Raw genomic sequence first — 27,561 nt, forward strand, 5'->3', positions numbered from 1 at the left:
GTGAACCGAGGTATCACTGTATTACAATTCTAAAACTCTGGATGATGTCCTTGAAAGGACCTCATAAACAACTATAATTAGTGCCGTTTGTTGTCTGAGATGGCAGACAAAACACATCAGTGGTCCATTCCCTCACATTTCCGTCGCTTGTTACCCACTCAGATGTTGAGAGGTGACGTCAACACTCATTCTTACAAGACAAGTTTGTTGAAAACACGACCGTACGTTTAAATCGTATTCCCAACGGTACTGTTAAGTTTTTGTGGAAAGACCGGAATGTTTGAGCAACAACGCATGGTCAAATGTCCTGAAAAAAAAATCTGCATTACAATACTTTTATTCGTGAAAAAAAAATCCCAATGATTTAGTGACATGAATTCTCTGGATGACATTTACACTGTAATCCGAGTAAAAATAAGCAACTGTACACAAAGAAAGAAAAAGAGAACTACCTCCATTGTCAAAGAAAAGATTTCTGCACACTGACGCCATGATGATTTCCGACGGCCTTTCCTGCCGTACAGGAAGAGAGTCCTCCCGTTAGCTTGCTGAATAAACACGATAGCCGAAAATTGTTTACACCTTCTTGTCATTCAACATTCGTTTTCTTTTTGTTTCAATAGATTCATAACGGCAGCTAGCTTTGCGCATTGTTCACAAAAGAAAAATAAAAAAAACTGTACAAAGACCGAAGGGTTCCTGGGTCAGACGGGGGGCGTGCTGTAACGGATCTCCATGACGAACTTGGGCACGGGAGGCGTGGGAGGAGGTTTCTGCTTTTTCAGGAGCTTGCTGTGCTTGACGATGGTCTCCTCGTTGGCGTAGACGGGCGCATCGGCGTCGTCCGAATGGTAGCCCGACTGGTAGCCGCTAGTCTGGTTGGACGACTCGGACGCCAGTGACTCTTTGCTTTTGCAGCGCAGGAGTTGGCTGATTAAAAGGGGATGACATGACTATTTATCGCATTCATGTGAATATTTCGACTTTATTCCTGTAACTATGAGACGTTTTCCAGAAAGTTCTCATCAGTCTTAGCTTGTTAGCGCTTTACCTCGACATACAGTGATACCTTGGCTTACAAACTTAATTGGTTCCCAGACAGAGTGTGAAAAGCAAAGTGTGTGTCCCAAAAATTAATTTCCCATAGAAAACCATTAAAATCAGAATAATCCGTTCCCAGGTCCTTATAAAACATAATTTTCTACTTTCTTATTTTCTAAGCCTTAAAACTACACAAAATATACCTTATAATAAATGTGCTATGGTATTATGATTAAAGAAATAAACAGTACTGTATAATAAAGTGGTTTTATTTACCTTTGTGATGGTCGTTGATGGCTTGATTGAATGGAGTGGCCGGTTTCATCAGCCATAAACACTTGACTTTCACCATCTTGAGGAATGATCCCTTGTCGGTGCTTTCTTAGCGATAATTTTACCTAGTTCCTCATCAATTGTGTTCTGTTTAGCTGGGTTGATAGCTTTATGCATCAAGTGTACAGATGGCTTGTGCGGGTTATTTGTGAAGCCTGATTGATTGGAATTTTAACCTTGCAGTATACACTTGGCCTTTGAACTATCAAAGTTGAAACGAGTTTCACAGTTTTCTATCCATTTTGTCACTCTCTCGCTGTCGTCTGCCTGTCTCTTTAATGTTCAAACCCCCACCCATTCACTGCTGCGTTCTTGACCAATCACGTGGCTTTAACCGATGACTGAGGGCGGGGAATAGAGGACCAAAACAAGCTGGCTGCCATTTTCTTTTAGGAGAAGGGGCTCGTTCTCGAACGACACATCACTCATTGTGGGAGGTCCGTGCGTATCCCGAAAAATAGTTCGTATGCCAAGGTAAAATTTTCATAAATGTAACGTTCGTAAACCGAAAAGTTCGTAAGCCAAGGGGTTCGTAAACCGAGGTATCACTGTAGCTTGGTTACTTACCTCAAGTTGGGCGTAGTTAAGAGCTGTGGACTCGAACATTTTGCTTCCTCGGGTGAACAGTCCATGTGACCCACCTACACGAATGATGAAAATAAAGTTCTCTTCAATTCTGTTAATTCCAAACATTTTTTTAGTTGTCTTCGCGGAATATGATGAAAATATATTCCACTAAAGTTTGGATTTTATACTAGCAAATAAAATTGTTCAGATTTTTTTTTTAAATACGTTATTGGACTTTTTTTGTTTTCGTATTTACTGTTTCAATTATTAACTTGTTCACTGCCAGATGATGTGCAAAAATGTGTCCACTCCAGTGCCAGGGTTTTTGTCATGTTCACTCGAATTCCAGAACCCACAGAATATGGAGTTTTTTAGGACTACGTAAACATTCATTTCAGCGTAAGAAACCTGAGACTCTTTTCTTTCATCAGAAAAAAAATAGTTAATTCGTAAGTTATAGTGGTCTGCAGTTATCTGAGCTTGAAATGGGGGCAGCTGTACAAAATTCAATACAATACATATTGATTTATTAAGCGCTTTAACAACACCTCTGAAGCTGTAACAAAGCGCTAACATGGACAAAAAGCAAATGCTGCTGCCTCGTGGAAGGGAAAAACATTGCCAGAGGTCTGACCAGCGCTTTATATGTATATATTATTTGTTGTTGTTGTTTTTTTTTTTTTTTTTACTTCAAGATGGCGCCGCGAGAGTGGCTGCCTTTCTAGCAGCTTCTGTATTTTCTTTTTCTACTTCTTTCTTTCCTTTCGCTTTCATAACTTTGTTGCTATGTTAGAATGAACGCTGGCGCAAATGGCTGCTCACCCGCACAAAAAAAAATAGTTATTATCCCGTTACTGTAAAGTGTCCTTGATAGTTTGGAAAGGCGCTTAGAAATTAAATGTATTCTTATTCTTATTTATTGGCAAGAAAAACCAAAACCCGAACAAATTCGGGAATTGGCGCTACACGTCATGCTTTTCAATTCCCGAATAAATTCGGGAATGGCATCGAATGAGTCATTGTATGAAATACAAACTGATACATGACAGGAATCGCTCACCAAGACGCTGCTTTGCTCCACAGGGACGTCATCAAACGTCTTCATGCATATCTCGCCCTGCCTAGAACCCAAAGACACACCCAAACATCAGCGTACGAGCGCACGTAGCACCGATAAGACACGTCAAATTTGAACTGTACACGACGCAGACCCGAGAAACAGAGCGTTATCATAGTGCGGCTGAGCTTCCAGGACATCTCTGCTCTGAGATGCAGAGGAACCCGACGCTTGTGCCACGTCACCTCCTGCCGTCAGGGGGATGTAGTCCTTGCCATCCTGGAGGAAAAGAGCACCGTAGGCTACATATTCAACCAAAATGGTCTACCAGTGGTCATATTCGGGTGTCAATGATGATACCTGACGAGCGCTGGCCTGCAGCAGGTTACCCAGATGTTCCACCAGTTCTGCAAAAGTGGGTCTGTCCGTGGGACGGTCCAGCCAGCAGTCCAACATGGTCTGGTATCTGTCAATGAAGTAGTTTTTGGGTGGGTTCAGACTTACAAAAGCACCCTCCATCTCTGTGTGCTCCCCCCTGCCCGTTTCAGCACGATGGGGGACAGGGCTTTCAGCTGCTCTGCCCCCAAGCTCTGGAACTCACTTCCTCCCAGCATTATTATTATTATTATTATAATACAGATGCTTGTCTGTGACTGTAAAGTGTCTTTGAGAGCTCTGAAAGGTGCTTAAAACGAAATTTATTATTATTATTATTATTATTATTATTATTATTATTATTATTATTGTAAGAAACTTTTTTCTTGAGTCACTTTTGGGGAATTACGTTGTCATCCTAGTACACGACTATTTTTTTTTATTTTTATTAATAAAATATGTATTTCATCAGAAACACTTTTCTTGGGTCACTTTTGGGGAATTACGTAGTCATCCTAGGACACGACTATTATTTTTTTTATTCATAAAATATGTATTTCATAAGAAACGCTTTTCTTGGGTCACTTTTGGGGAATTACGTAGTCATCCTCGCGCACAACTATTAAACCAATATTAAAAAAATACAATAAAATATGTATTTCATTATAAATGAAATGTATTATTATTATTATTATTTTGTGAACTGTTAATCATGATCTTCTTGTGACTCACATTTCGGATGTGGCGTACTCCGGTGGTCTCATCCTTGTCCCTTCTTTGAGTCTTCGACAGAAAGTCTCGTCGATGCAGACACCAGGATAGGGAGAAGCTCCTGGAGACGGGGGAGAAATGTTACTTGAAACGAAAGGAACAGTGAATCAAGTCATGGGACGGTGGTATACCGCAAAACAAAAAAAAATGTCATGCGATACAGGTAACATCCAAGTTACAACCGGTGCGACATACGACCACCCGTACTTACGACCACAACCGCCAGACCCTTTTTTTAAAATTCTATGCCAGGCACCGCAACGTCTTTGCAGCGCAATTTTGGCCAGCCAGCATCTCACTGTCTCTCACAGAAATTGACCGTGTAATGGAACCGGGGGGTGGCGTGTCGGCGGCAGTACGTCAGCGGCATTGCGTCGGCGGCATCGCTGCCGAGATCCCGCCGACGCGTTGCCCGACCTCTTCTAGCTTCTCCGTTAGCAGGGAGAGCGATTTTTCAAGAGCGTGTATGCGTGAGAAGCCGTGCGTATTTGGGTCAGCAGAATGACATAGTAATAAAAATCGATAATATGAAATATAAAATGATAAAAATGACACTCAAAGTTATAAGTAAGCAGTTTGGTATATCATAGTATTCGATAGAAAACATTCTTTCAAAACAACAGATTAACATTGTATATTATTTGTATAATAGTTGGTAGTCGGAGTCGTATAAACCTTGCGTGTGCCATCTTGAATGCTTTTCGATTTACGACCGTTTAACTTACGACCGTTTTGTCGGAACAGAACACGGTCGTCACTCGGATTTGACTAGTACTCTTCCTAGATGTACAGTGTGTTAACTGTGAGGTTGGTTTTACCCAGTGAAAAGATCTCCCAGAGAAGAACCCCAAAGGACCAGACATCACTTTGCGTGGTGTAGACACGGTCGAAGATGGTCTCCGGCGCCATCCATTTCAAAGGGAGCCTTGCCTGAGAGGAAGAAAAAAACAAAGATATCAATTGAGTTGTGTGTGTCAGTGTTGTGATTAAGATTAAACGGTTGTAGCAGTTAATTCATGATTAGTTGTCAGGAAAGTTAGAAACGCGCCACTCTTGACTTCAAAAAGAGGTGAGTGTTTTTAAAAGTAAAGTTGGTGTTTTCAATTTAAAGATTTGGTCAGTCGGGGTATTATTTGCGAGGAGTCAGCTAGCTAGCTAGTGAGCCAGATAGATAGCTAACCAGTTAGCTAGTTAGCCGGCCAGCTAGGTAGTCAGCCAGCTAGCTAGTCATCGGAGTGCAACTTCACGGCGTATTCTTGAGCATAGCATAATTATCTTTTCACATCTTGGAAATATTTGCTCAAACACGCAATATTTTTCCCAGCCAGGCAGGAACTGTCAGATGCTCAGGACACCAGGTACATGTTTTGATGTTGTATGGGTGACCAACGAGGGAACTCACGTCACCCTTCCGAACGTAGTCCGGGTCCTTGTAGACGTCCCTGGCCAGACCAAAGTCGCAGATCTTTACCACGTTATTTTCAGAGAGCAAGATGTTCCTGGCGGCTAGATCTCTGTGGATGCACTGAAAGCGTATGAACGCAATGAGTGTCCATGTTTGACAAGAGTCTGTGTGGACATCCTCATTCCCAGGTCGTTATTTCACCTTGCGGGAGGAAAGGAACTCCATGCCCTTAGCCACCTGGAAACTGTAGCAAATCAGGTCCTCCATGGTCAAGTGGTCATCGTCTGTGCTTTCTGAAATGCACAGTGGGTATTTGAAATGACCAAAGTTAGGATGCGAAAGAAAATCAAACGGGATTTTCATACCATCCTGAGGATTCAGTTGGCTGCCTGACGGTCTGTCGGCCGTCCCCGTGCAGATATCCAGCTGGGCGATCTTCCCGAGGCCGAGATCACATTCGGTGATTTGATCTTCCGCAGACGTCCATCTTTTGCCATCCGTACTCTTTCTCTGAGGACCACAAAAGACCAAGAATGAATATCCGGTTGTTAACCTGCACCATCATGGATCCATCTACCTTGTACGGACTGTATTCTCCACGTTTGCTCTTCAGGTAGCTGGAGAGGTTTCCATGTTTGCAGTACTCAACAATGACCATGAGAGGGCCTAAAGAGCCACAAGAGGAAATCAGACAGTTATGGCGCTAACCCATTTACACCTGTAGGGGGAGACCGATCAATCTTAACTCATTCACTGCCAGAAGATGTGCAAAAATGTGTCCACTAGAGTGCCAGGGTTTTTGTCATTTTGACTCAAATTGCAGGACACACAGAATATTGAGTTTTAGAACAACATAAACATTCAATTTTATGAAACCTAACACTCTCTTTGATGAAAAGGTTTCTTTAGCCGCCATCTGTACTTCTTTGAAGGTGTCGGACGTTTCATTCCTTATCCGAAAAGCTTCGTCAGCGAACTCAAATTTTGCTGGTAGCTCTGGCCCTATATCTATCTATATCTCCATCTCTATCTCTCTCTATATATATATATATATATATATATATATATATATATATATATATATATATATATATATATATATATATATATATATATATATATATAGGGTCAGAGCTGCCAGCAAAATTTTAGTTGGCTGATGGAGCTTTTCGTATGAGGAGTGAAACGTCCGACACCTTCAAAGAAGTACAGATGACGGCTGAAGAAACCCTTTCATCAATGGACCACTCCTGTAATACTGAGAGCTTACACAAATTTAGGAATTAACCATTTTTTCTGATGAAAGAACACAGTCTAAGTTATATGGGTCTGGAGTTATGTGAGATTGAAATGGGGGCAGCTGTACAAAATACAATACATACATACAGATTTATATAGCGCTTTAACATTAGCTGAAGCGGCAACAAAGCGCTAAAATGGACAACAGGCAAATGCTGCCCCCTCGCAGAAGGGGAAAACATTGCCAGAGGTCTGACCAGCGCTTTATCAGCTCCCCCAAAAGAAAAACCAAAATCCGAACAGATTCGGGAATGGCAATGAATGAGTTAAGCAGTCAAAAATGGAGAATTTGAACCATTAGCTAAGATATCTGTGTGGTGCGTCGCTCTCATCAGTGTTGTGCAATCACTCACCGCCGGGCTTCGTGCAGGCTCCCAAAAGGTTAACCACATTGAGATGATGTCCGATGTGGATGAGAATCTTCAATTCCGACATCAGCGCTCGATATTCGCTGGACGTGGCGCCCTCTGCCGCACCACATTTGACTAACGTTAGACATTTTGTACAAAATAATACCATACGCACGGACTCACGACTCACCTTTCAGCATCTTGACGGCCACGGTGGTGCAAGTGGTGATTTTCTCGATGCCGAAAGCGGCGGCTTCCACAACTTGGCCGAACGCACCACGTCCCAATGGATCGCCTTTGAACACAACGATAGTCAGCGTAAAGTGTCTTTGAGAGTTTTGAAAGGCTTATGAATTAAATGTATTATTATTATTATTAACTATGTATTTCATGATAAATGTAATATATTATTAAATATGTATTTCATTATAAAAGTAATATATTATTATTATTATTATTATAAAGAAACTCCTTTCTTGGGTCACTTTTGGGGAATGATGTAGTCATCCTAGCACACAATTATTAATTCAATATTTTTACAAAAGTAATAAAATATGTATTTCATTGTAAATAAAATGTATTATTATTATTATTATTATTATGTTGTTGTTATTATTATTATTACTATAAGAAACTCCTTTCTTGGGTCATTTTTGGGGAATGTTGTAGTCATCGTAGCACACAACTTAATTCAATATTTTTTAAAAATTACCAAAAATATGTATTTCATAAGAAACTCCTTTCTTGGGTCACTTTTGGGGAATTACGTCGTCATTCTAGCACACAACTACTGAATCAATATTTAAAAATAAAATATGTATCTCATTATAAATTAAATGTATTATTATTATTATTATTAGAAAGCTCCTTTCTTGGGTCACTTTTGGGGAATTATGTCGTCATCCTCACACACAACTATTAAATCAATATTAAATAAAATATGTATTTCATTATAAATGAAATGTATTATTATTATTATTATTATCAGAAAACTCCTTTCTTGGGTCACTTTTGGGGAATTACGTCGTCATTCTAGCACACAACTACTGAATCAATATTTAAAAATAAAATATGTATCTCATTATAAATTAAATGTATTATTATTATTATTATTATTATTATTATTAGAAAGCTCCTTTCTTGGGTCACTTTTGGGGAATTATGTAGTCATCCTCACACACAACTATTAAATCAATATTAAATAAAATAAAATATGTATTTCATTATAAATGAAATGTATTAATTATTATTATTATTATTATTATTATCAGAAAACTCCTTTCTTGGGTCACTTTTGGGGAATTACGTCGTCATTCTAGCACACAACTACTGAATCAATATTTAAAAATAAAATATGTATCTCATTATAAATTAAATGTATTATTATTATTATTATTATTATTATTAGAAAGCTCCTTTCTTGGGTCACTTTTGGGGAATTATGTAGTCATCCTCACACACAACTATTAAATCAATATTAAATCAAATAAAATATGTATTTCATTATAAATGAAATGTATTATTATTATTATCAGAAAACTCCTTTCTTGGGTCACTTTTGGGGAATTATATTGTCATCCTGGCACACAACTATTGAATCAATATTTCAAAAAATTTCATAAAAAATGTATTTTATATACCAAGCTTCAGCCTGTCCCGAGGGAATTCCCACTTGTTGGCGTCGTAAGTGAGCCTCTCACACTGCTCGTCCATGGGCACGTCCTCCGAGTCCAGGATCATGGAGAGGTAGCCCGTCTTAAGATCGCCTCCATTGGGCTGTGAACGCAGCATGTTTACAGTGAAAAAAAAGGGGGCCCAATGGGGTCTACGTGACTTATGGGAGCAGAAAGTGACCTCGTTGTTCTTGGACACAAAAAACAGCGGTCGCTTCTAATCAGTCATACTTGTGTGTGTGTGTGTGTGTGTGTGTGTGTGTGTGTGTTGTATTCAACCATGTCCTCGACTTGTGTGGGCCGAGCATACGAGGGGCCGGCAGGACACCAGGACCTAATTCAGTATTGCATTTCCCCTTTTTTGCATTATTATGCACCACAGAAACGCTCTCACAGGCACGACTGAAAAATGTATTGCAGTGCATTAAATCGAGTGTACAGTGATACATCGGTTTACGAAACCCTTGGCTTCTAAACTTTTCGGTTTACGAACGTTACATTTCTGAAAATTTTACCTTGGCATACGAACTTTTTTCATACACGGAGCTGCCTCAATGAGTGATGTGTTGTTCGCGAACGAGCCCATTCTTCTAATAACAAAATGGCAGCCGACTGTTTTTGTCCTCTATTCCCCGACCCCAGTCTTTGGTTAAAGTCACGTGATTGGTCAAGAACGCAGCAGTGAAGGGGGGGTGGTTTAAACATTAAAGAGACAGGCAGACGACAGTGAGATGGTTTCAACTTTGATAGTTCAAAGGCAGAGTGGAGACTGCAAGGTTAAAATATCCCAGAAATCAGGATCCACAAACAACCCACACAAGCAATCTGTACACTTGATGCAAAAAGCTATCAACCCAGCTAAACAGAACACAATTGACGAGGAAGTAGATAAAATTATCACAGCAAAAGCACCTACAAGGGATCATTCCTCAAAATGGTGAAAGAAGAAGGTTACGTTCCTCATCAATTGTTTAATGCTAATGAAAGCGGCCACTCCATTCCATCAACGACCATCTCAAAGGTAAATAAAACGACTTTATTATACAGTACAGTTTATTTCTTTAATTATAATACCATTGTAAATTTATTATACATAAAATAATGTATAGTTTGTGTAGTTTTAAGGCTTAGAAAATTTGAAAGTAGAAAATTATGTTTGATGGGGACCTGAGAACGGATTATTCTCATTATAATGGTTTCCTATGGGAAATTAATTTTTGGGATACACACTTTTCGCCTTGCACACTCCAATAAGTTAGTAAGCCAAGGTATCACTGTATCTGTATTTTCAATGTGTGAGATGATTTCAGTTTTGTGTGTGTTTTATGCCTCAATCAAGCCCCCAAAACGAAGACAGTCTTACTCTTTTTCTCCCGCGGATGACAAAGACGATCAGTAGCCAGAAAAACATGGCGATAACCACCGAGCCGATGGGAACTATCAGCTCCACGTTGGTCTTTTCCTCCGCACCTGGAATCAACAGAATCAAACGATAATAGGAAATGTTATTGATCAATAATTTATAAGTCAGAGAAAAACAGTTTGACTTGACAAAGCATTTTTGGTGGTCTGTACATATGATACGTAATATGTTTTTGTCCTATACAGTAAAGTCTCGTTATATCGATATCAGATATATCGATAGTCCCGGTTATATCGATGCTATTTCTATGCAAGCACGGAGAAAATTACATGCAAACAGGGTCGGATATATCGATAGTCCCGGTTATACCGATATTTTTTCGGACTCCCTTGAATATCGATACAACGAGACTTTACTGTATTTGAGATCTTGACTAGGAAATATAAAAACTGGGCAAAAATGTGACCTTTTTTTTTTAATCGGAGACAAAAATACATAAAAACAGCAAAATGATTCTTATGAGTCTTAAAATGTAAAATAACAAAGTACCCAAAATGCATTGTGTGTGTCGCTTTTCCGGTCAGGGGCGTTCCTTCAGTGACGTCATGTATGGACTCGTCACCAACTCAAAAACAAGACTTCCGGAATATTCAGCGCGAGTCTTAAAACGTAAAATATAGCCATATGCGGTGGAATCTTTGTAAAATACGCTCAGTAGAAGTCATTTGAAGTGATTTTACAAATTATGGACACAACTTGTCCGGAGGTGTCGGTTGTCCTTTAATGAATGCATATATTTTGAAAACAAATAAATAAAACCAAATCATCATATTAGGCTTGTGCATGTGTCGATGTCGGAAATATTTCATATGGTCACAACAACACAATAATACAAATCTCTCTCTCTCTTTGTCGCTCGCGCTAATTTGTGGTGTCTGGCTCATTTAGCAACGCCGCCGCTCCCGCTTGAAGAAAGTCCACATTCTGCTGGCAAGACCCGGGTCACGTAGACCGGCTTTTTGTGTGCCTCTCGGTGGTCCGTTTGGACAGAACAGCCGAGGCCAGGCCTAGCAAACCCTGTCAACTCGCTTCTTTGTCCTCTATCGCTCTCCCATTGTTTTACAATCAGAAACTCCCGGGAGGTGAAGCGCACAAAACGGAACTAACTTCCTGTCATGAGGAAGTTGTTCTCCTCTCACATTTTTGTCATTGAATATAAAAAAATGCATTGAGGCTAAATATAAATAAGATGGCTTAGCCAAGAGGTTTCTCTCGGAACAATGTATCATTATTGAAATCAAAAAACAGGAAATAGTAATAAAATACTAATTTTGGAACGCTCGCAGTAAAATTCCATCACTGAGTAATAAATTCATGAATCTAAATAACACACCATTATACCAGCATGACACGGTACAAATACAGTGATACCTTGGCTTACAAACTTAATTAGTTCCCAGACAGTGTGTAAGGCGAAAAGTGTGTATCCCAAAAATTAATTTCCCATAGGAAACCATTAAAATGAGACTAATCCGTTCCCAGGTCCCCATAAAACAAAATTTTCTAATTTTCTAAGCCTGAAAACTACACAAAAGATACCTTATTTTATGTATAATAAATGTGCTATGGTATTATAATTAAAGAAATAAACTGTACTGTATAATAAAGTTGTTTTATTTACCTTTATGATGGTCGTTGATGGCTTGATGGAATGGAGTGGCCGGTTTCATTAAACACTTGATGAGGAATGTAGCCTTCTTCTTCACTATCTTGAGGAATGATCCCTTGGATGTGCTTTCTCGGCGATAATTTTACCTAGTTCCTCATCAATTATGTTCTGTTTATTCATTTTTGGGGGAGGGTGTAGATTTTCTTAATCCGTTTTTGTAACGGTTTCTCTGTTTTTTTGAGTAGTGAGGTAAAACTTTTAATGTATAATTTTTATTTAGCAATTTGCATTTTATTTATTTCAATGACTGTGGTTTTGTGAGAGTGGCTGGCTTTACAGCAGCTCCTGTATTTTGTTTTTCTTCTTCTATTATTATGATGATAATGATGATTATTATTATTATTATCATTCGCTGCATTAAAGAAAGGAGCGTCAGCGCAGAGCGTTGCGTCGAGCTAGACAGCTATATAGTTAGCTAGCTAACACACTGAATGTCACTATTAAATAGATAGAAAGCTATACCTGATAGCTAGCTAGACAGCTATATAGTCAACAGCTAGCCAGCTTACAGCCAGTCAGCTAATAGCTACCAAGCTAGCTAATGGATAGCTAATAAATAGCTAAGAGATAGCCAGATTGCCAACAGCTAGACAGCTGTCTAGCTAATGGATAGAAAATAAATAGCTAAGAGTTAGCCAGATAGCCAACAGCTAGCATACTGACCTTCCGTAGTCAAGACGATCTGTGAGGTGTCACATCCGCGGCTGTTGCAAGCAGAGCAGCTGTACAAGCCGGCGTCATCCTTCTTCACACGCTTGATGGTCAGCACGTGACCACCCTGGCTCAAGATCACACCTGAAAAGGCATCACAGAGGTTAAGTTGAAAAAGGAAATGATTCAGCCATTCAAAGTGATGACGCATCTTACCGGAGCCTTCCACCACTGTGTGGTTGTTTTTGGTCCACACCACCTTTGGGTCGGGCGTACCGATGGCGGCGCACAGGAGCGTGACGGTGGCGCTCACGTTGACTTTTTGGTCGGTGAGGTTGTTGAGGATTCTCGGAGCCTGGAGACCTGCAATGGATTCACATTTCAGTGAACTCACTGTCTGGGATTCATCTGTCACGGTTTTGCAAGGTGGTGATGGCGGGTGCGCATCCCAAAAAGCAGGCAGGAGGGAGCAGGAGGTTGACAAATTCTATTAAAATAAAGGTCAGCAGGAACAAAAAAAACAGAAAAAAATACAAAGTATCAAAAGAAACCCAAGTGTAAAAGGTCGCCAAGGTTAAACAAACACATGCACAGCATACAATGCATGCGATTGCAGACAAAGCATGCAACAAACAATGAACCGACACCGGATGGTCGTGCCGGGAGTCCTTTTAAGTGTCACTGATTAAAACGACCAGCACCTGCGAGGCTGCAGGCAGGGCTGACGTCGCTACCCGTTGGTCGCCAATCCGAACGTGGCAGTCCACCACTGATCGGGACGACCAGCACCTGTGCAGCTGCAGGCGGGGCCGACAGCGCCACTCATTGGTCGCCAACCAGATCATGACATCATCAATGAGGTCCTAAATTTAGTTTTTTTGTTGTTGTTGTTTTTATTTTATTTTATGTTACTTCCGGGTATAATGAATAAAATAATAAATAATAATAAAATAACATAAAATAAAATAAAACATGTCATTTGACCTCTGAGCGACAGGTGACGAAGTAGACAAATCCTCTCCCTGGTCTTGAGGTTCTCCACCTGGCAGGCATACAACCCCTCATCCTGGCGGGAAGCGTTGGGCAGCAAGAGCTCCAAACTCACATTGGCACCGCGCTCATCATTTAACGCATCACGCCATAGCAGCGGCGTTGCCGGTAGCGCCAAAGAGCGGCAGGGTTGCACGGCCGCCGGCCGCTCCCAACCGGACTCATTGGACACGTGGAACCAAGCCAGGTTGCCGTGAATCAGTCCGTCGGCTTTGCAACGCAGAGCCACTTGCTCCTCCTCCAGGGGTTTGTTGGATGGCAACATGCTCAGCTCCAAGCCGCCTGTCGACAGAGGTGGCAAAATTACTTACAGTCTGTATTTAAGCAGACGTACAAATAAATTAATAAAAACAGTGAATGAATGAATAAATAAATGAATAAATAAACACATACCTAGTTGAATAAAAAAAAATGAATTAGTGAATACATAAATACACAAAAAGTACATACATGAATGAATGAACTAATAAGTAAATACACACGTAAATAAATTAATGAGTATATAAATAAAACCAGATGAATGAATAAATAAATAAATAAATAAATAAACCAGTTGAATAAATAAATAAATAAATACCTGAATGAATTATAAAATAAGTAAATAAATAAATGAACAAATAATAAATACATGAATAAATAAATAAATAAATAAATAAATACATAAATAAATAAATACCTGAATGAATTATAAAATAGGTAAATGAATAAATGACTAAATAATAAATACATGAATAAATAAATAAATAAATAAATAAATAAATAAATAAATAAATGCATAAATAAGAAAAATACATAACTAAATACATGGACGAATTAAAAATAGGTAAATAAATAAATGAACAAATGAATAAACAAATAAACACAGAAATATATACATGAGTATATAAATAAATAAATGAATGAATAAAAAATAAATACATGAATAAATAAATAAATAAATAAATAAATAAATAAATAAATGCATGAATAAGAAAAATACATAACTAAATACATGGACGAATTAAAAATAGGTAAATAAATAAATGAACAAATGAATAAACAAACAAATTAACAAATAAACACCGAAATATATACATGAGTATATAAATAAATATATAAATAAATAAATACATAAATAAATACATAAATAAATAAATAAAGACATATACATTCATAAATGAATTAATAAATTGTGAAGTGTCCTTGAGAGTTTTGAAAGGCGCTTATACATTGAATGTATTATTATGAATAAGCAAAAAACAAACAAACAAACGAACGAACGAAAGAGTGAATGAATGAATGAATGAATGAATGAATGAATGAATGAATGAATGAATGAATGAAACATCCGGACTTTGTTTTGTACTTCAAAGAAAAAAAAATGACAGGCTAATCAGAAGTCAGGCCATAAGGAGCATACTCACGTGTCACATGGAAAAATATAACGCGTGAATCTTTCCCCACTTTGTTGGCTGCCGTACATCGGTACAGGGCGTGGACTTCTGCTTTCTGGAACTTCAAGGAGCTCACCATTTTCTGTCAGCCCAAAAAAATATTTATTTTTGGTGGGTTTATTCTTTTTTTCCTGGCCCATTTTCATTCTCTAAAATGTAACCCAAAGGTATCACGTTATTCGGTTTCCTATCTATTCTAATCTATTATCTTTTTGACATGGAGGCAACATAGTAATAGAAACTTTTATTGGGTTGTTTTTTTTTTTTTTTCGGTTTCTTCTAACCCTAACATGGGACATATGTAAAAAGTGCGATGTGTACCTTCTGACTGTGATCCACATCGGAAAAGATCCGCTGGACAGGGTTGTGTGCGGTGCCGTTGTCAATGTCACGCCAAGCTTTGCAGTAGACTATTTGCGCCTCTGACTTTGACAGTCCAGGCCTGTGTGATGAATAATGAATAGGACTGAGTGAAACACTGGAAGATAAACTGTTAAAAGAGACAGCATGGGCCAAAAAAAAAATCGAATGAAATCCAACAAAAATAAGAATAAGAAGTTGGACAAAAAAAATTTGACACAAAATTCTATCAAAATTTGACGTGGCAGAACTGTATTAAAACCCTGACAAAAAAAACCATATTGAAATAATGTTTCAAAAATAAAAACATTAAACAAAGAAAAAGCAAAAGCAAAATAATGACAGAAATTTGACAAAATCAGCAAAAATGACCAAACATAAAAAATAGTTTCAAAAAGTATTGTTTTATCCTCACCAAACACCTCCAAACATTAAAAAAATACTAAAAGTTAAAATTGTGAAACACTCCCAAAAAACAGACCATCTTCCAAAAGGTTTGGAAATCTGTCAAATAAAGATTAGGGGGAAAAAAACTTGGAAAACAAAAAATCTGGGGAGAAATGAGCAAAAACTGCAAAAATTGAGCAAAAAACACACAAAAAAAAAGAGAAAATCAGACAAAAAAAAAAAGCAAAATTGAAAAATGTAAAACACGCAGTTAAGCCAGACGAGGTTAAGCGATACTGGCTGCCTTTCCAACAGCTCCTGTATTTCGTTTTTCTACTTCTTTCTTTCCTTTCCTCTTCCTTTCATCACTTTGCTGCTGTGAAATGTAAATTTCTCCATTGCGAGACTCATAAAGGCTAATCCAATCCAATACAGCCAAATGTTAAAAAATACATAAAGTTAAAATGGTAAAATACTTCCAAAAAACAGACCATCTTCCAAAGGGTTTGGAAATCACACCAAAAAAAAGATTAGGAGAAAAAAAACTTGGAAGACAAACCAAAATCTGGGGAGAAATGGGGAAAAACTGCAAAAATTGAGAAAAAAAAAGACGAAAAACATAGAAAAATAGAGAAGATCTTACCAAAAAACATGTAAAAATGTAAAACTGGCAGTTAAGCCAGACGAAGTTAAGCGATACTGGCTGCCTTTCCAACAGCTCCTGTATTTCGTTTTTCTACTTCTTTCTTTCCTTTCCTCTTCCTTTCATCACTTTGCTGCTGTGAAATGTAAATTTCTCCATTGCGAGACTCATAAAGGCTAATCCAATCCAATACAGCCAAATGTTAAAAAATACATAAAGTTAAAATGGTAAAATACTTCCAAAAAACAGACCATCTTCCAAAGGGTTTGGAAATCACACCAAAAAAAGATTAGGAGAAAAAAAAACTTGGAAGACAAACCAAAATCTGGGGAGAAATGGGGAAAAACTGCAAAAATTGAGAAAAAAAGACGAAAAACATACAAAAATAGAGAACATCTTAGCAAAAAACATGCAAAAATGTAAAACTGGCAGTTAAGCCAGACGAGGTTAAGCGATACTGGCTGCCTTTCCAACAGCTCCTGTATTTCGTTTTTCTACTTCTTTCTTTCCTTTCCTCCTCCTTTCATCACTTTGCTGCTGTGAAATGTAAATTTCTCCACTGCTAGATTCATAAAGGCTAATCCAATCCAATACAGCCAAATGTTAAAATAGTAAAATACCTCCCAAAAAACAGACCATCTTCCAAAAGGTTTGGAAATCAGACAAAAAAAAGATTAGGAGAAAAAAAACTTGGAAAACAAAACAAAATCTGGGGAGAAATGAGCAAAAACTGCAAAAATTGAGCAAAAAAAAATACAAGACAAAAAACAATAAAAATCTGACCAAAAAAAAACATACAAAAATGAAAAAATGTAAAACTGGCAGTTAAGCAAAAATCTTAACTGATATGTATTACTGATGTGTCCTTGAAAGTTTTGAAAGGCGCTTATAAATGAAGTGTATTATTATTATTATTATGTATTATTATTATTATTATTATTATTATTATTATTATTATTATTATTATTATTATTATTATTATTATTATTATTATTATTATAGCTACATATCTATTCGCTAGCCAGATAGCTATATATCTATTCGCTATCCGTTAGCTATCTTTTCGCTAGCTATTAGCTATCTTTTCACTTGCTAGCTAACTTGCTTTCTATTTGAGTTACTTCCGGGTTGAGTGGACTCTGGCGAATGTGGCTGCCGCTACTCACCCGCAGAAAAACCGATCCTGTGACTGTAAAGTGACCTTGAGAGTTTTGAAAGAAACTTAGAAATGAAATGTGTTATGATTCTACGCTCTCATCAAAATAGTTTTCCTTCTTTGCCTCCAAAATAAAACAACAGACTGCTGCTTCCCTTTGATTTCATGTGATTTCCTCAATTTGCTATGTTGTATTTTGAAAGCACCACTTCTATGGAATCGGGTCCTCAAGGACTACCAAATAAAAGATAGCCGGGAAGACAACAGGAAACTTCGAGGCGAGGAAGCGGCGGGATGTGCCGCCAGCTGATAAGGAACCTGGTCCTTTGCGCTTGTGCAAGCGCTTTGTATCTGACATCTCTTGGCCAACTCAAAACGGCCTTCGCGACGCATCTGGTCATTGTCTCCAATTGTTTTTCTCCAAATTTCCTTTCCCAAACTCACACGAAAGCCTCCGGACAATCGTCTGTGGACATCCACTGCCACTGGATATGTGTGGGTGTGGGGAAGCCTCGGGCGGTGCATCGCAGGGTGGGTCTGCTACCATATAAAAAAACGTCCGTGTCCACCGCCACTTCCTTTTCGATGATATGAGGAGGAACTGAGAAGAGAGAAAAGTACGATTGTAGACTTCGCAGGCTTAAAGGACAACCGACACTTCCGGACAAGTTGTGTCCATAATTTGTAAAATCACTTCAAATGACTTCTACTGAGTGTATTTTACAAAGATTTCACCGCATATAGCTATATTTTACGTTTTAAGACTCGCGCTGAATATTCAGGAAGTCTTGTTTTTGAGTTGGTGACGATTCCTGACGTGACGTCACGGAGGGAACGCCCCTGATCGAGAAAGCGACACACAATGCATTTTGGGTACTTTGTTTGGTCTGAAAACTTTGTGTTGATTCGTGTTGATGGCGAAATTAGAAGGAGAACACATAAATAACGCGATGGTGAATCGTTGTGTGTTGCACCAAGACTACTATTTGATACTAGTTGACACAAATTCCCAGCAGACAAATCAGCCCATTTCCAACGGAGCTTGGGCGCCATCTTGTGCCTTTTCTGGCACGCTACATTGGAGTTCAGACACCTCCAAATGATCCGGAAGGACTTCTTTACTCGATTGCAAATATTTATGCTTTCCTCTTCAGAACTATTTGAATCATATTCATAACTGGATGAGTCACAAGAAAGCATCTTTTCCGAATCTGAAGCCATTGTTTTGATTCTAGCGCAAGGCAAGACGTCCTGGTGTGACGCCACGAACAAGGGGGCGGGGCCTTCTGAAACTGAAACTTTCGGAGGTCAATTTGAAGTCATTTTGGGACACTGTCATTTTTATTTGACTAAAAATATCAGCCTGCGTATTTTGGGTATTTTAGATGCTATAAAACACAGGTGTCAAAGTCAAGGCCCGCGGGCCAAATCCGGCCCACCACATCATTTTTTTTCAGCCCGCGAAAGCAAATCAAACTTGATAAATTCCATGATGATTGCTAAAATCTGAGCCAAAATGTCATATTTTTGGATGTCAACCACAATAAAAGTCATTATTCTTGACTTCAGATTTGAAAACGAGTTATTCATTAATTTGCTGTGTGCTCTATATGTAATATTTGAAGGGATTTAAACATTCTAATGGGTTCCCCAAATTCATAACGGCCCTCGAGAGGAAACCATAACTACAATGTGGTCCGCGGCAAAAAATGACTTTGACCCCCCTGCTATAAAACGTTTTTCTAATGTCAGTTAGCAAACCAAAAAAATTGTGTCAGTTGTCCTTTAACAGTCGAAATGGCAGACTGGCGATTCCGATGATGACAAACCATTAACCAGAAGCTGGAATGATCTTCTTTGCTCGTCTTTGGTGATTTTGTTGCTGAGGACGATGGTGTAGTTTCCCGCGTCGGTTTCAGTGACGCCGCGAAAGATGAGGGCGTCACTTCTCTGCTTAATGCGGTGATCTTCTGTCAGCGGGAGGCCATTTTTTAACCTGCATTGAAGAAGATCGGTAAATTTAAAGAACGCGTGCAAAAAAAAAAATGATTTAACTCATTCACTGCCATTCCGGAATTTATTCGGGAACTGAAAATATGACATGGAGCGCCATTCCCGAATTTGTTTGGTGTTTGGTTTTTCTTGCGGGGGCGTATCGATAAAGCGATGGTCAAACCTCTGGCCATGTTTTTACCCTCCCACGAGGCATTTGCCTTTTGTACAGCTGCCCCCATTTCAAGCTCAGATATCTCCAGACCCAGATAACTTGGGAATTAATTAGTCTAAAGTTACTTAAAGAGACATGTAGACGACAGTGAGAATTTCAATTTTGATAGGGCGTTGCCTTCAAAGGCAGAGTGGAGACTGCAAGATAAAAATATCCCATCGATCAAGCTGTACAAACAACCCGCACAAGCCATCTGTACACTTGATGCACAAAGCTATCAACCCAGCTAAAAAGAACACAATTAATGAGGAACTCGGTAAGGTTATCGCAGAGAAAGCACCTACTAGGGATCATTCCCCAAGAAGAAGGCAAGTGTTTAATGCTGATGAAACCGGTCACTCCATTCCATCAAGCCATTAACAACCATCACAAATGTAAATAAAACAACTTTATTATACAGTATAGTTTATTTCTTTAATTATAATACCATAGCACATTTATTATACATAAAATAAGGTATATTTGGTGTAGTTTTAAGGCTTAGAAAATTAGAAAGTAGAAAATTTTGTTTTATGGGGACCTGGGAATGGATTATACTCATTTTAATGGTTTCCTATGGGAAATTATTTTTTGGGATACACACTTTTCGCCTTACACACTGTCTGGGAATCAATTAAGTTCGTAAGCCAAGGTATCACTGTACACTCTTTTTGCGTGACTTTGAGACCTATTCTTCCAGGCTGAATTCCAAATCAGGCCACGTTTGTTCCAATGCATTTTCCTCATAAACGCATCACGAATATGATCGAAAAACAATCAAACATGATGAGATTGACCAGAAATTTGACTTACCATTTAAAGCTTGGTTCGGGATATGCCGTATACCTGACGGGTATGGAGGTGGACGCCAAACTTCCCACGTTCACCTCCCACACTTTGGTCCACGGCTCCTTTATGTCAATGAACGGTTTCTCTGGAAACGATCCCAAATTCAAGACGCGAATCTTTTAGATTCGATTTTCTTTTTAACAGACATACCGTAGACTTTGAGAAAAGACGAAGCCCTTTTCTCCATTGCTCCACTGGAGGCCGTGCAGGTGTATTCGCCCGTGTGATCCACCGTCACGTTGTCTACCACCATTTTATTGGATAGTTCCAAAGAGTCCCACAACTTCTTCTTGTGCGGCATCATGTGAGCCGACTTAGAACCGTTGCCCACCATCTGAGGAAAGACAAATTGTGGATTAAAAACAAACAAACAAACAAACAAACAAACAAACGTCGGACCGTAGTTACGCTAGTGAGAATCCAGTTATGTTGCTTCAAAGACATCCGGGCTAGTGTACAGTATAGCACAAATAAAGCTAACATTAGCTTCAAACCTGTAAACTATGAATTGGATAAACATTTAGTCGCATTATATTTCTGGTTTTATGATTTTTCTCTGGAACGACGCATGGCACGAAGACGATTTAGACTTTAAATTACGTCAACTCTCGATCGGTATCGAGGGAGAAAAAAACATTTTCGTAACTCTGTCCAAGTGTTCATATATTCGTTGTATTCATAAACACCGCATCTTAACTATGCTATCAGTCTCACCTCCACCCAAAAAAGTATTGAAAAACAATGTAAATAAAAAAGTTCAGGCCGTACCTACGGTGACGCATGACCTGCGTTACCGGAAGTTTCAAGATGATGATGATTGTTCTTCTTCATATTATTATTATTTTTATTCCTATTATTATTCATATTATTATTATTATTAGTAGTAGTAGTAGTAGTAGTAGTAGTAGTAGTAGTAGTAGTAGGAGTATTAGTAGTAGTAGTAGTCGTCGTCATAGTAGTCGTAGTAGTCGTAGTGTCAATATTATTATATATTATTATATATTATTATTATTATTATTATTATTATTATTATTATTATTATTATTATTATTATTATTACTGTTCTTTTCCTTTCGGCTTTTCCCTTAAGGGGTCGCCACAGCGAATCAGTATGATCATTATTACTATTACTATTACTATTACATTGGATTCTTTGATTGGATTTGCCTTTATTAGTCTCACAGTGGAGAAATTTACATTTCACAGCAGCAAAGTGATGAAAGGAATGAAAGTAGAAAAAAGAAATACATGAGCTGCTGGAAAGGCAGCCACTCTCGCGGCGCCGTCTTGAAGTCAAAAGAAAAAAAATACTATTACTATTAATATTTCTATTATTATTATTATTATTATTCAATGTTCATTTTCTTCTCCAAGTCACCATTGGCAGTCACAAAGAAAGACAATATTGAGGGTACACGTGAGCTACGATAGTTAACAGACTGCAAAAGTGTGTGCAGATGCACGCATGCACGGTAACGGTCAATCGCAATTGGTTGGTTGATTGAAGAAAACAGTGGGGCACCCCTGATTAAAAGATTGTTTCATTGCAGAGGTTTACGACCATCCAGTTTTAGTGAAAGGTCTGAAACAAATGATTTTGACTGATAATATCTGGAATAGGACAATCATTTGGTGATGAGAATGAGTTTGACGTTAGTATGGGCCATTGGTATTGTAGTGGTTTACAGTTTGAGTCTGACCAAAGGCTGGCCTGCGTGTGTCCAGTTGAACTCGATGCCCACGTTGAGTTCAGTGTACGCGGTACAGCTGAGCACCAGACGCTCCCCGACGGACAGCCTGACTTGCGCTGGGGTCAGGGTGAGGTCATAGATCTTGTATCCTGCGGAAGCGGGTGGGCGGGCGTTTAGAGAGGTACAGTCAGCGAGCTCCACACTTCCATTGTTCTCCTGAGACTTATCCAAAGTTTGTTTTTTTCTCACCGACAACGGCCACCACGTAGAGGGGGGACTTGAAGATCTCGTCGCCAATGCGAGTCTGGCAGGACACCACGCCGGCATAGCTGATCAGATGACTGGGGATGGTGAAACCGGTCCTGGCGTCCCACAAGGAGTCTTTCCCGTCGGGATGGAACTCTTTGTTTGGATACTTCTGACAGACAGGGAGGTGTCCAGTTTAAACAATCCTAGTTGTCATGTCGATAAAAAAAGGTTTCTTCAGCCGTCATCTGTACTTCTTTGAAGGTGTCGGACATTTCGCTCCTCATCCGAAGAGCTTCGTCAGCGCACTAAAGTTGTGCTGGTAACTCTGGCCCTATATATATTCCTTATGGACTGAGGTAGCAGTGCCAGACCTCTGTTATGAAATGTCCCTGCTCCCCCAACCTTGGAGTAGCGTTACCAGCACAACTTCAGTTCACTGACGAATATCTTTGGATGAGGAGCGAAACGTCCGACACCTTCAAAGAAGTACAGATGATGGCTGAAGAAACTTTTTTCATTGATGGACCACTCTTGTACAACTGAGAGTCTACACAGACCTAATTGTCATGTAATAATAATAATATATAATAATAAATAATATTATAATAATAAAAATAATAATAATAATAATAATAATAATAATAATTTTTAGGTTTTGAGATGGGATTTGAAGGTGGGAAGAGAATCGATGTTACGAATGTTGGGAGCAAGTGAGTTCCACATATTGGGGGCAGAGCAGCTGAAAGCCCTGTCCCCCATCGTGCTGAGACGGGCATGGGGGGATACAGAGGTGGAGGGAGGAAGAGGATATGAGGGAACGAGAGGGAATAGGAATTTGAAGGTCAGATAGGTAAGTGGGGCAAGGTTATGGATAGCTTTAAATGTATAAAGAAGAATTAAAAGAAGTACAGTAAAGTCTCGTTATATCGATATTGGATATATCGATAGTCCCGGTTATATCGATACTATTTCTATGCACGCACGGAGAAAATTACATGCAAACAGGGTCGGATATATCGATAGTCCCGGTTATATCGATATTTTTTCGGACTCCCTTGAATATCGATATAACGAGACTACTGTATTTCAAATTAATATCGGATATTTGTATTTGTTTGTATTATTTGGAGGAAAAAAAAATCTACATTTATAAAAACACCAAAATCTCAGATGCATATGCTTTTATTTTGGACATTTATGTGCAAAATTATTGATTTTTCAGTCAAAAGAAAAAAAAATCTTACAGTATGAAGTGTCACGTTGAGATCCTCCAGAGATCCTCGACACGGTATGACCACCCTCTCTCCTTCCCGGATGAACACCACCTCATATTCCTTCTCGGATGGAACAAACGGGACCTTTTCATCTGAAAACCACAAAGTTTCTTCTCAAACGTTGCATTCAAGTACCCCTAGTCTTGTCTGGAAAATGACAAACGCACCATGAACAAAAACGTGAACCGCCGTTGTCGTTTTGCCGCCTTCGACTTTGAGATCACGATAAGAGCACCGGTACTGTCCGGTTTCATTGACGGTGGCGTTGGTGATCTGAAGCTCTGAGCAAAACAGTCCTGATCCACTACAGTCGCTGATGGAAAACCGAGCGCTGGTGGCTGGGGTGGTCCAACGCAGATACTGGCGACCTCTGTGGAAGACCATTATGGTTTCGTGCGGGGACACTGGCGGGATTTTGGGGTTGGGGTGGGGCATCAAAAGGCATACGTACCTGCATGTGAGCTCCAGGTTGTCAGATTTGTTCATCCTGTGGACGCCGTTGATGTTAAGCAGTGGCGGGTCCGACGTGAAGCGCAGCTCGATAGCTTTCGGGGGGTAAAGTAGGAAGAGAAAAGTTCCCTCAGAACAAATATATGCAGAGTTTCAAAATAAAACAGTCCCTGACACCACTTTCACCCATTGACACCAAATCGGGTAGACATTCCACCAATCGACATTGAATATGATAGCTCTGTCATCATCAGAGAACACATCAAAAAAATAATTTCAAGGACCCACACCAGACATTGAAAATATATTTTGGGGGGTTTTCATAACTTTGCTGATGTGCAATGTAAATTTCTCCACTGCGATCCAATACCCCCAACATTAACAAATACATAAAGTTAAAATGGTAAAATACAGTAAAGTCTCGTTATATCGATATTCAAGGGAGTCCGAAAAAATATCAATATAACCGGGACTATCGATATATCCGACCCTGTTTGCATGTAATCTTCTCCGTGCGTGCATAGAAATAGTATCGATATAACGAGACTTTACTGTACTCCCAAAAAAATGACCATCTTACAAAAGGTTTGGAAATCTGATGCGTGCGTATGTGTCACGGTTTTCAAGTTGGTGGTGGATCCCAAAAAACAGGCAGGAGGGAGCAGCAGGTTGTATTTGACAAATTGTATTAAAATAAAGTCAGCAGGAACAAAATCTAAAACATCAAAGTCATCCGAACAGAAAAGTACAAAGTATCAAAGAAAACCAAGAGTAAAAGTCTGCCAAGATGAAACAAACCTGACAGGGTGCAGCAAACACATACACAGTACACATAATGTAATGACCCGACACCGAATGGTCGTGACGGGAGTCCTTTTAACTGCCACTGATCGGGACGACCAGCACCTGTGCAGGTGCAGGCGGGGCCGACAGCGCCACCCGTTGGTCTCCAACCAGATCATGACAGTATGTGGAACTGTCGCAGCTTGGAATTTAAGCGGATTTACGTGGGACGGGAGATGTGAGACAATCTCTTTCGTCAATGGATGCCAGAGTTTTGTGTTTGCTTTCAACTTTTAGCTTGTAGCAGATATGTACATTTCATCATGACATCCCCGATCCACTGGTGAAAAGGATGCTTTGATCCTCTCCTGTTTGATCCTCAACTGCTTCATACAACAAAGAGGGTGCAGAAAGTGCTGAAGATTGAATGACTGTCTTTGTGTTGTCATATTATTATTATTATTTTGTTCTTTTGACTTCAAGATGGCGCCACAAGAGTGGTTGCCTTTCCAGCAGCTCCTGTATTTTGTTTTTCTACTTCTTCCTATCCTTTCCTCCTTCTTTCATAACTTTGCTGTAAAATGTAAAATGTCTCCACTGCGAGACTAATAAAGGCTAATCCAATCCAATCCAATACGAATGTTGAATTGACATCACAGGCCCACTGCGTGCATGCTGGGTAAATACCCCAAAACGGGCCTTCTCCAAATGGCTCCCCCCATATTGGAACCAAACAACTTGTTGAGCACATGGGTGTAATCCCACCTCCTATTTATGTGTTTATTATCACCAGTTACCAATATACCCGCCAGTTACAACCACATTACAACATTCATTTCTGAAATTAATACAACTTTTACGGCCATGTTAATGTGTGCTTCTGGCAACGACTTCACAGCGCAGTAACAAAATGGCCGATCTGTGTCAAAACAGGAAGGCGAGAAAGATGGGCAGGGTCAGGCTCAAAAGGCCCGGACCCGAGCGCAGCCTAGGTGGGGTTCCTGTTTCGGAGGATACGTGTTGACCCCCACCCACCCGACGTCAGCAGACATTGTGTGTGGAAAAAAACAAGTCACAGGGAAAAATAATAGAATCTTGCTATAGCTATTTTACATATAAACCAATACAATACAATACATAATGATTTATATAGCGCCTTAACAACAGCTGAAGCTGTAACAAAGTGCTTAACATGGACAACTATCATCATACAAACAATTCAAAACAAATGAAACAAGAGTGTTGTAAATATAAATCAGTAATACTACTACTACTACTACTACTACTACTACTACTACTACTACTACTACTACTACTACTAATAATAATAATAATAATAATAATAATAATAATAATAATAATAATAATAATAATAATAATAATAATAATAATAATAAAACTGATTAGAATAATAAAAAAAATTAAATAGACATTAAATCACATTAAAACACATCTTAATAAAAAAAATAAAATGGCCTTACCAGCAAAATAGCAAAATTCCAGACTCAAAATAACAGTAAAAAGTGCCCAAGTCATTATTCCACAAATAATGCCCTTGACTAATTAAAGAAAACGTTCTGAGAGGCAAATAGAATAATCCTGTCAACAGCGATCCATCGAACCGGTGGGGTCCTGAAAAACCAGCGACCAGTTTTCAGCAGTAGATCCCCATGGAGGTGGATGTGCTACTGAGAGGGGAGACCGGTGGGGGGCACAGAAGAAGGCACACTGGAGCTAGCCTGCCTGCAGGGGAGGAGCATTCCGCACTGAGTGGACACCTGAACCAACCGATGAAGTCATGAAGCCATGAAAGATATAATAATAAAATTCAGTTCGTTCATCCCAAAATTGTCATTCCATAATTAGTGATGAAGATACTGTGTGATTGCTGCACCTTTTTTTTTTAACCCTGAACATTTTAATCACAATGTGATGTAATGTGTTACCTGGATAAATAAAAGCTAGCTGAGTAAATGGACAAAATAGACGATGAACAAACATGCCCATTTTCTTTTCGAACATAAAACCAGCAAAATAGCATATTCGTCATAAAACTTTTCTTCTTTTGTGTGTCACAGAGCAGATATACTGGGTATACAAACTCTATAAATATTTTGAGAATATTTTAAAACTCATTTACTGCCAGACATGTGCAAAAATGTACTAGAGCGATAATTGTATTCTATTTTGTGATTGTATTTACTGTAAAGTGTCCTTGAGAGCTTTGAAAGGCGGGTAAAATATAATGTATTATTATTATTATTATTATTATTATTATTATTATTATTATTATTATTATTATTATTATTATAAATTCCAGGGAAGGGTCCAAATATGCATTTTTAGGGTCAGCAAAAAAAAAAAAAAAAAAAAAATGCTCCCTCATCATGTTTATTATTTTAAAATTAAATGTGAA

The 27,561-nt window shown here is 38.8% G+C and overlaps 1 protein-coding gene across 2 annotated transcripts; it reads right to left on the reverse strand.

Annotated features, from left to right (window-relative positions):
* Positions 1-310: 310 nt before the first annotated feature.
* On the reverse strand, positions 311-26,828 carry kdr (kinase insert domain receptor (a type III receptor tyrosine kinase)). 2 transcript variants are annotated; one of them, XM_089001091.1, is made up of 30 exons: positions 26,627-26,828; positions 24,364-24,457; positions 24,080-24,282; positions 23,883-24,004; positions 22,639-22,804; positions 22,399-22,538; positions 20,849-21,032; positions 20,663-20,783; positions 19,473-19,639; positions 18,088-18,244; positions 15,419-15,539; positions 15,068-15,179; positions 13,599-13,946; positions 12,831-12,977; positions 12,627-12,758; positions 10,235-10,341; positions 8,839-8,974; positions 7,389-7,493; positions 7,202-7,315; positions 6,127-6,215; positions 5,915-6,059; positions 5,751-5,842; positions 5,547-5,669; positions 4,963-5,074; positions 4,106-4,205; positions 3,359-3,464; positions 3,153-3,277; positions 3,002-3,062; positions 1,942-2,015; positions 311-930 (listed from the first exon to the last, which is right to left on the reverse strand). In XM_089001091.1, the coding sequence occupies exons 1-30, from the start codon at positions 26,679-26,681 to the stop codon at positions 705-707; spliced, it is 3,984 nt and encodes a 1,327-aa protein (XP_088857217.1). In that variant the 5' UTR covers positions 26,682-26,828; the 3' UTR covers positions 311-704. The 2 variants fall into 2 exon arrangements, with proteins under 2 accessions (XP_088857217.1, XP_088857216.1); XM_089001090.1 differs by having other exon boundaries at positions 22,639-22,807.
* Positions 26,829-27,561: the final 733 nt, after the last annotated feature.

Source organism: Hippocampus bargibanti, linkage group LG07 (genome assembly GCF_051943395.1).
Source record: "Hippocampus bargibanti isolate YZ-2025 linkage group LG07, ASM5194339v1, whole genome shotgun sequence".
NCBI lineage: Eukaryota > Metazoa > Chordata > Actinopteri > Syngnathiformes > Syngnathidae > Hippocampus > Hippocampus bargibanti.

Bases quoted from the DNA above. Each gene is read 5' to 3' on its own strand.
- kdr (XM_089001090.1), bottom strand. From the start codon at position 26,681: ATGACTTGGGCACTTTTTACTGTTATTTTGAGTCTGGAATTTTGCTAT. The intron at 6,060-6,126 runs GTAGATGGATCC...TGTGGTCCTCAG, and splicing joins GAGAATACAGTCCGTACAAG to AGAAAGAGTACGGATGGCAA. The intron at 2,016-3,001 runs GTGAGCGATTCC...TCATTCGTGTAG, and splicing joins TGGAGCAAAGCAGCGTCTTG to GTGGGTCACATGGACTGTTC.